Source organism: Schistocerca americana, chromosome 7, assembly GCF_021461395.2.
Source record: "Schistocerca americana isolate TAMUIC-IGC-003095 chromosome 7, iqSchAmer2.1, whole genome shotgun sequence".
NCBI lineage: Eukaryota > Metazoa > Arthropoda > Insecta > Orthoptera > Acrididae > Schistocerca > Schistocerca americana.
The window spans coordinates 351014009-351028140 of NC_060125.1; the positions used below are offsets into that span (position 1 = coordinate 351014009).

At 43.0% G+C, this 14132-nt stretch overlaps 1 protein-coding gene across 1 annotated transcript in view; it reads right to left on the reverse strand.

The window, feature by feature from the left end:
- The window catches only part of LOC124622158 (thymidine phosphorylase-like), a 186297-nt gene that overhangs the window by 21219 nt on the left and 150946 nt on the right, over nt 1-14132 (reverse strand). Inside the window, exon 8 of the mRNA XM_047147798.1 lies at nt 10933-11126. Within this exon, the coding sequence (XP_047003754.1) occupies nt 10933-11126 (194 nt within the window). The remainder of the gene's footprint in view (nt 1-10932; nt 11127-14132) is intronic.

The following is a 14132-nucleotide window of genomic DNA, read 5'->3' on the forward strand; positions in this document are numbered from 1 at the left end:
CTTTGTTTCCTGTCAGACATATAGCATTTGAACCATTCTGCATCAAATGATAATTAAATCAAGACCCTACGCTGTCGACAGGTGTTGATATACGTCAACGGGGACAGATGAAAATGTGTGCCTTGACCAGGACTCGAATTTTGGATCTCCTGCTTACATGAGAGACGCTCTATTCATCCAAGCCACCGAGGGCACAGAGGATAATGTGACTGCAGGGACTTATCCTTTGCATGCTCCCTGTGAGACCCACATTCCCCACTTAATGTCCACACACTAGATTTGTAGTGCCCCTGCCCATTACACTCATTACTCGCGCCAGACAATCTTAATGAGTCCCATAAGAGTTCGGGCAATACGTGTGCATCCGCACAGAAGAAGGAGGTCAATGGCCAGTTAGCCTTAACTATATGAAGATGGTATCTGTTCTTTTGGACATGTCCGAATGAACAGATACTATCTTCATATATTCTGCATAATTTCCTATTACACTATAATATTCTAATTTAGCTGAATGACAAATGCTGAGTATAATGCTCATCAAAACATAACTTTCAACTGTATTTTTGTCCTTTGCTGTCTGTTGTTGGTTTTCTGATTACCTTTTGCAGTACATTTAGTGTGTGTTATATCATGTGTTTGCCTCTACCTTGAATTTTCAATAGTCATTCTATAGGTCTAATTGTTTTTTACATACTGAAGTCAAAGATTGAAGATTGAGGATTTGGGCCTTTATGTAAGCATTTAACTAAAGATGATCAGATACTGGGTGGGACATGATATGGTGTGGATAGGGGCAGGGCCTACTACATTTGTGATGACTAGAGTTAGATACCTTTCCTAAGTGGTGACATCAATATGATCATGGAATAGCTGTTCTGGTCTAGATGGAGGCTGGAAATTGGGCTGATGATTGCTGGCTGGGTGCACACTATGCTGGTGCCATTGGGGTCTGTTAGGAGATGGACCTGTGCTGGGCATGGTATTCACCTCAACACATTTGGGAAAGGGAGGTTGATGGAGATGATTAGCGATAGTATAATGGGTGAGTGGTGGAGCACATATGGTCAAAAAGCTGTTGTCATGGGTAGGAGAACTAGGTATTTTTGAGGATAAGCCATGGCAACAGGCTATTCTCTCTTAAGAGTATCTCAACCAGCTAAGAGACTTCTGCACCATGCATGTGGGAAATAGACTGTACCACACTCGAATGCACAAGCACCATGGAAATTTGCTCAGAATTATCATTCATCAAAATGCGCAGTCCAGTAAGCTGAACTGTTGTCTTTGAGCAGCATGGCAGTATGCATTACAGAGCACTGTTATAGATGCACTGTAGCATATAGTGCTATCATCACATGCATGTGCAAGTTGTTACTGTAGGTTTACCTTAAAGGGTGGGAGATCATGTATCTTTAAAAGGGGTGGTCTACATTTTAAAGCTAGAGTAGATCTGACCACAATTAGTGTGATAAACATTTTCAATTGGCAGCAATTGAAGTAACAAAGCTAGATGCCTTTAAAAAGTTACTCATTCTGTGTGTTTCCCACTAACCTAGTTGTAATGTGGACACTTGCTTCAATAAATTAACCAAAGTCCTGGGAAGAATCTCAACCCCCAAATCTAACATAATAATATGTGTTGAGGGCGAAATCAGTAATATCTTCCCAAATATTTTGAGCACTTTTGGCATGGCTCAAATGGTAAATTCTGCTATGAAGATCTCAAAAAGTTTAGGTTCAGTTATAAACCATGTAGTTGTGGACCTGGACAGAGAAAATTGTAAAGTATTACTAAGAGATCTTGGTGTGTTGGATCATTACTCTCAGATAATAAAGCTAAAAACAGGCTTGGTGAAACCTGCAAAACTGGAGGCCTACAAAAGGATTTTCTCAGATCAGATCTGCCGGAGATAGTGAGTGTGTGTGAGGTGAGCCTGCTTGTATGAAAGTGCATGTGTTTTCTTTTCTGAATAGGGCTTTGGCCAAAAGCTAAATGTGTTACAGTCTTTTCACTGTTCCTGTCTGCAACTCAGTGTGCCATCTTCATGGTCAGTAGCAATCTATCCTTTTTCTCTTGTTGATACTTTTTCTAGGTTATTTGTTATTTGTTATTTATTGAGCATCCATTTTATCATATACAATGATATAGGAGTTGTCATGTTACATTATATGAGTTTGTAATTATACAGCAAATTAATAACATAGGCTTACGGTGGTAAAACATATATAAATATATATCTCGTGCAGTGTATAGTAGAGAATAACAAAACAAACAATAATTAATTATTTATAGTGCATACTATTTTCATACATTTGTTTTTCAGATATGACTTATCATTATCATTGACCACTATAGTAGATAATAACAGAACAAACAACAATTAATTAATTATAGTGTGTACAGGCAGGCTATTTTCATACATTTGTTCAAATATGAATTATCATTATCACTGACCACTATGAATAACAGAACAAACAATAATTAATTAATTATAGAGTGTACAGGCAGACTATTTTCATACATTTGTTCAAATATGAATTATCATTATCACTGACCACTATGTCACTATGTTCTGAAAATCCATGTACTCTGTAACACTGTAAAAACATTCTCTTAATAACATTTTTTAAGTTCATTTTTAAAAATGTAAAACTTTTCTATCTTTTTGATGCTTAAGGCAAGAGCACTAAAAAGGATTTCGGGGTGATATAGTGCACTTTTGTGATATTGGGCTGTTTTGTGTGTTTCTCTGTGGAAATCATTCCTGTGTTTTGTTGGGTAGTCATGGCACTCACTATTTCAAGAAGCAAATGGAGGGTGAGATTTGAAAAAGCAGATACTTTCGTAAATATATAAAGATGGAAGCGACATTATTTGAAATTCTTTGAAAATTTCCCTGCAGGGCTCTCTTTGTGCAGCCCCTTTCATTATTCTTAATGCTCATTTTTTAATAATAATTGACCAGTTTGCCAGACTTGAATTACCCCAAAATAAGACACCATACCGCAAGAGATTATGCATAAGAGCATAATAAGCACATATTACTGTTTTTTCACTGCAGCAGTTTTTCAGCATTCTGAGGATATAACAGCATTTACTTAGCTTTTTATTGAGTATCTCAATATGTTTATCCCACTTTAGATGATCGTCTAACCAGATACCTAAAAATTTTGTGTTTGAAGTTTGTAAAATCTTCTGTTCACCAAGTTTCAAAACTATATTGGACTTTACTTTATTCAATATGTGGCTGAAATTCATCCATACTGTTTTTTCTCATTTACAAATAAACAGTTATCTCGAAACCATTTTCCTGCTTCTTCTTTTGTTATTTCTACTTTTTGTTGAAAGACAGTCTCATTTTGAGCTTTAAAAGACTTGTATCATCCACATACAATACAGCATTAGCTAGGTATTGACAAATCAAACCCGGGATGAAGTGTATATGGAAAGTAACGTAGATGCAAAGTTCTCTAAGTTTTCCACATTGTATAAATTAATTTTTGAGGTGATATTTTCAGAAGCAGCCATTGCTACCACAGCAGACAAGGAAAATAGATGGATAACTGTGAGTGTTGGAAAATCCTCAGAAATACTTAAGTTTCTCAGTTCTTTTGCTAAAGCATTGCACTAATCCACAGTTCCTAGTGTACTATCACAGTTTTAACTTATACCAGAACAGGAAGCAACAAATCTAAGAGAGGGGTAAAATAACAAAAAGCAAATTTCATAAATGATTATTTCTCTGGTATTGCAGAGAAGTTGTTGCAAAATATTCCAAAAACACATGAAGCACAATAATGATGTTTCCCACAACAGAGCTTGAAGTTATGAAGACAGTGCTACAATTAAGAAATATGAAGTCAGTAGTCCTAGATGAAGTTCAGATCAGTCTCTGTTTGAGAGTGTGCATAGATAGAACAAAAGCCCCACTAACAAACATAACAAATGAATCTTTTAACTCAGTTGTTTCCCAGAGTACCTAAAGCCTCACTAGGGAAAGGTAATGTGGAAAGCATTGAAAACAACTCTATCAGCCTTTCCTTTATCTGGGCTTCAAGCTGCCTAAGCAAGCGACGATTGGCAGGATCACGATAGCGTTGCCAATCCCTCCTCACGTGCCACTTGGCAACTATCAGCTGCCAGATATCAGGGGGCAGGTCCCTGGCACCAGGCTCGGTGGCTAGCCTGGTGCTTGTCTCTCGAGCACAGGTCTGGAGGACGTTTGTGAAATACCCTACTGCTGTGTCCACCTCCCTCTCGTTCCGCATTTGTGGAATGTCCTCCAGGTGTTGTCCTACCAGGGCGGTATATTGTTCCCAGTTAGTTTGATATGTTGTGTTTGCCATCCTCCGGATTGTGTCTTCAACATTGGCACATTCTAGGACAACCGGGTTGTGGTTTGAGTTCAGCTTATAATGGACTGTTGGTGCAGCCCTCCAAGGCAGGCCCCTGCACAAGAAGACATCTAGGATGTCAGGTGCATGGTCGGGGTTGTAGGGGATGTGAGTAGGCTTGTCGGGAGCAATTATTCCCACTTGGGGATTGGTCTCGATAAACCTTCTCAATCTCCAACCTCCAGCATTTGTCGTGTTGCACCCCCAGTCCACATTTTTGAGTTCAAGTCCCCTGCTATTATGACTCTTTCTCCGATTTCGATCGGGTGTTGAAGGTCCTGCACGCCAAAGTTGATATGCGGGGGTTTATATGCCGATACTATTTTAACTATGTCGTTACCGACTTTTAATTCTATGCCAGCCACCTCGACCGTGGCCACATTTGGCATTTCGATCGTGCAGTGACAAATCCTCCGCTTCACAAGGACGGCGACTCCTCCGCCTGAGCGGTCTTGCCTGTTGACCCTGTGCACGGAATAATTTCGCACTTTCAATCGATCGGCCAGCTTTAGATGTGTCTCCTGAATGCAGGCTATATCTATGGCGTGACAATCTAGAAATGATTGTAACTGTGGGAACTTTGAGGATATGCTGTCTGCATTACATATTAATATTTTGAACTCTCTAGTACCGTTACGGTTCATTACAGAAGAGTGTCATAGCTGCTTCAGCAATTACTAGCATTTCTGTGTATCTATCTTTCGCGGCTCGGACTGCCGCTACAGTTTCTTTCACTTTTTGTATTACTGCTCCCAGGTTTATCCCCACAAACAGCTTCCCCAGTTCTCTGAGTTCTCTCAGAAAACTGCCGAGATCGCTGTCCGCGCTTGGCCCCGCCTGTGGCTACTCCTGCGCTGGGACTGCAGTATCATTTGCTGTTGTTTCAGTTGCCTGTTCCGGAACTGGCAGTGGAGGTGAAGCCTGTATTGTGGGTGGGGGAGGTGTAGATGGGACTGGGGGGAGGGTCATCTCCTACACTGTCGCAGGGTGTGCCACGGACGTAGATTGGATGGTGGGAGTGGGCATAGCTGCCCTGTGTGGTCACATACTCGGGAAATCTCTTGCTCACACTTCAAAGTTTGGTTGTTGACGAGCCTGAGCATTTGATGTGGCTGTTGCTGCTAGGGCAGTTTTCTGCTGCCTCTGGTTTTGCACCAATCTTTGGTATACTTCACAGCCGCGATAGTTTGCTGGCTGGGGGCCTTTGCAGTTGGCACACACCTCTCTGTTGCTTGCACAACTTGGTAAGGTGGGGACCTGCACACTTTACGTATCTCAGCTGCAAGTTGCAGTTGCTGCTCGAGTGATTAAATTTTTGACACCTATGGCACTGCCCAGGACCTTCCGGTTTATTATACTGTTCTGCAGTTATTTGGTATCTCAGCAGGTATTGCAGTTTGAACACCTGCTGAGCATCCTCATTGTTTTCTAAAACCGCCAAGAAATATTGCTCTTTCTTGCAGCTGTGACTTTCTTCTGCAGTCGGGGGAGGGAGGGGGAGGGGTTTGAGAATTGGTGAACCGAGTGTACTATGAATCCTTCCTCTATTAATTCACTTTTTACATCCTCTTCTTCAGCATCAATGGGTGCATGCTTTAGTACTACTCTCAGAGCCTGTTTGGGGTTGATAGAATATGTGTGGAACTCTATTTCCTTCTGTTCAAGTTCCGATTTAACCCTCCTATAATCCCCTACATTTTCCACCTGAATTTTCGTTGTCCTATGGCGATATACTGCCATCAATTTCCCCTTTACGGTCGCTTGCAGCTCCTTAAGGAGTAACGGGCTTCCCTTTGTAATATAGGCGATGATTGGTGGTAATCGCTCTTTTCTTTTGCGCCTAACCATCTGCATTTCGCATCCTCCATCCGCGTCTTCATTCTCTAGGGCTGAGAATGAGTTCACGGTCAGTACATTTACTACAACTTGCTTGTGCTGTTCGCTTTCCCCCTCTTCTTCTGACTCTCTCCTATCATTTTCTGACTCTCTCCTATCATTTTCCGACTCTGTCCTGTCTAAGTCTATGTAGAGTCTACCTGTACCCGAACTGTTGGAACTATCAGAACTATCAGAGCTCTCCTTCTCTTGCACCATTTGCAGACTAGCCTCGTGTGTGTTAGCTGTTTGTGCAGCCCTACTCTGGCTGCGGGTTCTCTGGTGAGAGCTGCAGCGGTCTAATTGTGAGGATTCCCTCAATGACTTGTTGGAGCCATATTAGCAGTCAGTCTAGCAATCAGTCAGTTTGTGGTGTCGCCATGGGCCACTGGATGGTGTTTAGTTCTCACCTCCACAACTAAGTGGCAGGTATCCGCACCTGAGCCAGTTACTATGCCTCTGCAGATGCGGGTAACCGTGCAGCACAATGGGCCCTGGCCTGCTAACTTCCTAATATCCTATATGGGAGCGGGGAGGATGCCCCATGGCGGCAAGAAAAGAAACGCGCCCGGCAAGGGAAGCACCAAGAACGGCACCTCGGTTGTGCAAATCCTGGCCGCAGCCTCCGCACTCGCCCCTCAGTCTGCAAGATCCGGGCAGTTGCAGAGGGTGGGCTTACTGGTAGTTGGGAGCTCCAACGTCAGGCGCGTAATGGGGCCCCTTAGGGAAATGGCAGCAAGAGAGGGGAAGAAAACCAATGTGCACTCCGTGTGCATACCGGGGGGAGTCATTCCAGATGTGGAAAGGGTCCTTCCGGATGCCATGAAGGGTACAGGGTGCACCCATCTGCAGGTGGTCGCTCATGTCGGCACCAATGATGTGTGTCGCTATGGATCGGAGGAAATCCTCTCTGGCTTCCGGCGGCTATCTGATTTGGTGAAGACTGCCAGTCTCGCTAGCGGGATAAAAGCAGAGCTCACCATCTGCAGCATCGTCGACAGGACTGACTGCGGACCTTTGGTACAGAGCCGAGTGGAGGGTCTGAATCAGAGGCTGAGACGGTTCTGCGACCGTGTGGGCTGCAGATTCCTCGACTTGCGCCATAGGGTGGTGGGGTTTCGGGTTCCGCTGGATAGGTCAGGAGTCCACTACACGCAACATGCGGCTACACGGGTAGCAGGGGTTGTGTGGCGTGGGCTGGGCGGTTTTTTAGGTTAGATGGCCTTGGGCAATTACAGAAAGGGCAACAGCCTCAACGGGTGCGGGGCAAAGTCAGGACATGCGGGGACCAAGCAGCAATCGGTATTGTAATTGTCAACTGTCGAAGCTGCGTTGGTAAAGTACCGGAACTTCAAGCGCTGATAGATAGCACCGAAGCTGAAATCGTTATAGGTACAGAAAGCTGGCTTAAGCCAGAGATAAATTCTGCCGAAATTTTTACAAAGGTACAGACGGTGTTTAGAAAGGATAGACTGCATGCAACCGGTGGTGGAGTGTTCGTCGCTGTTAGTAGTAGTTTATCCTGTAGTGAAGTAGAAGTGGATAGTTCCTGTGAATTATTATGGGTGGAGGTTACACTAAACAACCAAACTAGGTTAATAATTGGCTCCTTTTACCGACCTCCCGACTCAGCAGCATTAGTGGCAGAACAACTGAGAGAAAATTTGGAATACATTTCACATAAATTTTCTCAGCATGTTATAGTCTTAGGTGGAGATTTCAATTTACCAGATATAGACTGGGACACTCAGATGTTTAGGACGGGTGGTAGGGACAGAGCATTGAGTGACATTATAGTGAGTGCACTATCCGAAAATTACCTCGAGCAATTAAACAGAGAACCGACTCGTGGAGATAACATCTTGGACCTATTGATAACAAACAGACCCGAACTTTTCGACTCTGTATGTACAGAGCAGGGAATCAGTGATCATAAGGCCGTTGCAGCATCCCTGAATATGGAAGTTAATAGGAATATAAAAAAAGGGAGGAAGGTTTATCTGTTTAGCAAGAGTAATAGACGGCAGATTTCAGACTACCTAACAGATCAAAACGAAAATTTCTGTTCCGACACTGACAATGTTGAGTGTTTATGGAAAAAGTTCAAGGCAATCGTAAAATGCGTTTTAGACAGGTACGTGCCGAGTAAAACTGTGAGGGACGGGAAAAACCCACCGTGGTACAACAACAAAGTTAGGAAACTACTGCGAAAGCAAAGAGAGCTCCACTCCAAGTTTAAATGCAGCCAAAACCTCTCAGACAAACAGAAGCTAAACGATGTCAAAGTTAGCGTAAGGAGGGCTATGCGTGAAGCGTTCATTGAATTCGAAAGTGAAATTCTATGTACCGACTTGACAGAAAATCCTAGGAAGTTCTGGTCTTACGTTAAATCAGTAAGTGGCTCGAAACAGCATATCCAGACACTACGGGATGATGATGGCATTGAAACAGAGGATGACACGCGTAAAGCTGAAATACTAAACACCTTTTTCCAAAGCTGTTTCACAGAGGAAGACCGCAGTTCCTTCTCTCAATCCTCGCACAAACGAAAAAATGGCTGACATCGAAATAAGTGTCCAAGGAATAGAAAAGCAACTGGAATCACTCAATAGAGGAAAGTCCACTGGACCTGACGGGATACCAATTCGATTCTACACAGAGTACGCGAAAGAACTTGCCCCCCTTCTAACAGCCGTGTACCGCAAGTCTCTAGAGGAACGGAGGGTTCCAAATGATTGGAAAAGAGCACAGATAGTCCCAGTCTTCAAGAAGGGTCGTCGAGCAGATGCGCAAAACTATAGACCTATATCTCTTACGTCGATCTCTTGTAGAATTTTAGAACATGTTTTTTGCTCGCGTATCATGTCATTTCTGGAAACCCAGAATCTACTATGTAGGAATCAACATGGATTCCGGAAACAGCGATCGTGTGAGACCCAGCTCGAATTATTTGTTCATGAGACCCAGAAAATATTAGATACAGGCTCCCAGGTAGATGCTATCTTTCTTGACTTCCGGAAGGCGTTCGATACAGTTCCGCACTGTCGCCTGATAAACAAAGTAAGAGCCTACGGAATATCAGACCAGCTGTGTGGCTGGATTGAAGAGTTTTTAGCAAACAGAACACAGCATGTTGTTATCAATGGAGAGACGTCTACAGACGTTAAAGTAACCTCTGGCGTGCCACAGGGGAGTGTTATGGGACCATTGCTTTTCACAATATATATAAATGACGTAGTAGATAGTGTCGGAAGTTCCATGCGGCTTTTCGCGGATGATGCTGTAGTATACAGAGAAGTTGCAGCATTAGAAAATTGTAGCGAAATGCAGGAAGATCTGCAGCGGATAGGCACTTGGTGCAGGGAGTGGCAACTGACCCTTAACATAGACAAATGTAATGTATTGCGAATACATAGACAGAAGGATCCTTTATTGTATGATTATATGATAGCGGAACAAACACTGGTAGCAGTTACTTCTGTAAAATATCTGGGAGTATGCGTGCGGAACGATTTGAAGTGGAATGATCATATAAAATTAATTGTTGGTAAGGCGGGTACCAGATTGAGATTCATTGGGAGAGTCCTTAGAAAATGTAGTCCATCAACAAAGGAGGTGGCTTACAAAGCACTCGTTCGGCCTATACTTGAGTATTGCTCATCAGTGTGGGATCCGTACCAGATCGGGTTGACGGAGGAGATAGAAAAGATCCAAAGAAGAGCGGCGCGTTTCGTCACAGGGTTATTTGGTAACCGTGATAGCGTTACGGAGATGTTTAACAAACTCAAGTGGCAGACTCTGCAAGAGAGGCGCTCTGCATCGCGGTGTAGCTTGCTCGCCAGGTTTCGAGAGGGTGCGTTTCTGGATGAGGTATCGAATATATTGCTTCCCCCTACTTATACCTCCCGAGGAGATCACGAATGTAAAATTAGAGAGATTAGAGCGCGCACGGAGGCTTTCAGACAGTCGTTCTTCCCGCGAACCATACGCGACTGGAACAGGAAAGGGAGGTAATGACAGTGGCACGTAAAGTGCCCTCCGCCACACACCGTTGGGTGGCTTGCGGAGTATCGATGTAGATGTAGATGTAGATGAACCAGCAAACGGTAATGCTACAATCACAATATGCACATCCGTTAAGTGCAAACATGACAATTTTGCAGGATACACATGACAATTTCACTTTCTAACTCCAACTTGACAAGGCGAGCAGGAAGGGAGAGACCCCAAGGCAGAACTAAAGCTCACGAGCTACACAATGCGTCTGCTCAGTGCGCCAGTCGCTCCACTAATGGTGCGGTGGATGATCTAATACTGAGTTATACACTTTTTAAATAGTTTTTCTTAATACCGCTGGATGTTGCTAGTGTTAACTGTTTTACATGAATTTCTTCTGGAACCATATAACATTTTGGGTCCTTTTACGTTAACAGTTATTTGATGTTTTATTTAATAAATAATTTATAATTTTATAAGGAAACAACTATCTGAGATTGGTAGACATTTGTCTAAGAATAAACTATGCATTAACCTTGGAGTTGACACATGCATGACATATACACATTTCCTTGAAATTTTCAATGAGCTGACCAGTGATCATTCCTCTTGTTTCTCATAATATCATTACATTATTGAAGACTGAACCCCTACTTTCTTACTTACGTTGTCTGCTGCTGGCAGAATAGACTTTGTATTTCCATGACAAAGCTCCTTTGCATCAGATTGTGACACTCCCTGGCAAACTAACATTTTTTCAAAACGGTTGAGGGCTTCTCCATTTTTAAGCACTTGCAAAATCATGTTTTTGCCTTCTTGAAAACTTTTTGATTTTCCACAAGATTCTAATAACAGACCACCTGGAATACCAAAGAAGATAGCATATAAAGGAATAGATATGATATTCTTAGTTTCATGGTGGTTTTAAGTGATGCTTAAAAGTGAGTGGATGTGTTAAATTGCTAGTGTTTTTAAACAGAATGTTATCTTACAGACTATATTTAGTTTTACTTTTTTCTTTTTTTTACTAGATAGGTTCTGTACAACACAAATTTGAAATCTGGACAATGATAACGCTCAAAGATTTATACTTTTTGTTTAGAGCTTTAAATTAGAAGTATAATACTTTTTGCTTTTCTCCATGCATAAAATGCCGTGAAAGTGATTATTTTTCAATACTTCCAATTACTGTCACAATCAAATATTTCTGTTCACTGAGTATAAAATGACCTAGCAGTCCATTCCTGTTTTATATTCTGTCAACTACCATTTTTTGTTTTTGCTCAGAGAATATCTTTACCAAAATTGAGAAGTAATTTCTGCAATCAACAATCTGAGTAAATTAGCATTATCTGTAACTCATTGTTAGTGTAGTTGACAGAACCACCCTGTAAAAGCTATTTCTGCTTGTTAATGCACGTCTTGAAACAGTGAAAAGTCTGGGATCAATATCCACTGGTTATGAAAAGGATAGATTACTACTCACCATAAAAATGACATACTGAGTTGCAGACAGACACAATGAAAAAACTGTTTACACATTGCTCTTTTGGACAAACCCTTTAACAGAAAATAAAAAGAAAACATGCACTCATTCACAGAAGCAGGCACACCTTACATGCACACATGACCACTATCTCTGGCTAATAAGGCCAGACAGCAATGCTTGTATTGAAAGAAACCACAGGAAAGTTGTATGGCTGCAGCGTACTGGTGGGGGAAGAGAAGAATGCTGTCTGATGGAGCATGCAGGAACTAGTAGGTGGGACGATAAGGCTGCCAGATGCTGCATTGGAGAATTGAGGAATTTGGAGGTGGGGGGGGGGGGGGGAGGGGGGGGGGGGAAGAATGGAAAAGGAGAGGAGTAGAGAGAGGAAAAGACTAACAGGTGAATTGCCAGTGACCAGGCGCCAGACCCTTCCTATTCCAGCCACAGGTTCATCCTATTCCATTGAAGGCTGGGCCACTTGTGAATGCAGCCATGTCATATACAAACTCAGCTGCAATCATCACACAGCTTTTTGTCTTTGTGTGTCTTATCAACCAGCCGTCCATCAGGATGAATGGCCACTGTCAAACTGTGGCCAAGACTAAAGTGGACTACCTGTGGCACAACATCCAGCTGAATATAACAGACTTCATTTCAATTGCTGCTACACAGCCTAGGCCATCTGAACCCTCCCCTCTGCCACCAGCTTTTCTGAACTGCGCAGATGGCTGTTATCCTTACAGCGATTTCTCTGCTCCCAAAATTATCACAGACTCAACCTCCAAAAACCTACTGTCCCCAAACCCTTCACCCAACAGTTTCCACACCTCTGTACTACCCACCGCTTCCCATTTCACATCCTCTCATGCACATTGTTCGCTACTCTCTGCCAATGTACCCACCAGTCTTCTACCCTCTCTGCTTACCCCATTTCATGCTCCCCAATCCTCCCTCCCCTCCCCCACAACCTCCTGAAGCTGCACTTGGCAGCCTTGTGCTGCTCCCCGCTAGCTCATGCATGCTCACCTGGTAGAGCTCTTCTCTCCCCCAGCCATACCCTGCCTTTCCTGCCCCTTCCCTCCTCCACTCCAGATTGTTGCTTCCGTTCAACACAGCAGCTGCTGTCTGGGCAAACACAAATGATACTTTTATCCAGACATGATACTTACACTTAAGTACCTGCAACTTGTGATGGGTCCCAGGACATTAAACATATTGGGACATGGTTCTTAATAGTGTGTGTAATCACAGCAAAGCATGATCTGCAACGTGCTCCCATGCTGGCCACAAGGTTGGTACAGTTAACAACTGCTGGAATGGTGTTAGGTGTATGTGAATGTTCTGCAACATGCCCCCCACCCCCCACCCCCTGCCCCACACCCCCCACCCTCATCCCTCCTCCCCCAGCACAACCCACATGACAGGATTTAAGTAAGGGAAATGAGCAGGCCACTTCATTTACTGACCATCTTCTCATTCCATGAGCTCTATCATGTGTGCTGTTCGATGAAGTCATGCACTGTCATCCACAAAAAAGGAAGTCAGTGCCAAATACACTCATAAAAATACATACGTAGAGAAGGAGTACAGTGCCACAATAATTTGACTGGTGAGTGAGTGGTGTTCAAAGATATGGAGGTCAGTACAGCCAAGCAGCATTATGCCTTCCCATGCCACATAACTCCTGCACCACCAAAATGATCATGTTTGACAGTGCTGGATGTACCCTCATATGGCAAGATCCAGGAACACAAACACACACAGGAACATTGTCAAATGTGATATGTTGATCAGGAGGAAGATTGATGCTATGCTGGTACATACCACTTATAGGAAGCCAGCTCACACTGATTTGTATCTTTAGACTGATACTTGTCATCCCAGCATGAAGGGGTGCTTAATATTTTGGTGTACATAGTTCATGTCATCTCACATGCTGAAATTTCATCAGCTGAGTTAGTTCACCTGAAAGTCCTCTTCCACTTGAATGGTTATAGAAAAAGGAGACCGCACACGTATTGTGCTACTGACCAAACATGAATAGGGTAAGTAATGAAAATAATTAGGCGACACCTAAGTCTACAGCCTTTTTGCTTTATGCATTTCCAACAGAATTTGTCACATTCTGAGGAAACGTGGTGTGATGCATTCTTTGATCACTATTTAAGATAAGGGCCCTTTTAGAGTCTGCAAAGAATGATCTTGGTTTGCATAAGGTGGGTGCCTATTGTCGCCTTGCAGTTGCAGCTTGTCGTCAATTGGTCAGGCTACAAGGAGTATACTGAGCGTAAGTGTCAACTGGTTACAATAGTCAAGCATATCTGCTGTTGCAGAATATCACCTTGTCACCAGTCATACTGTGGAATTAAATAACATA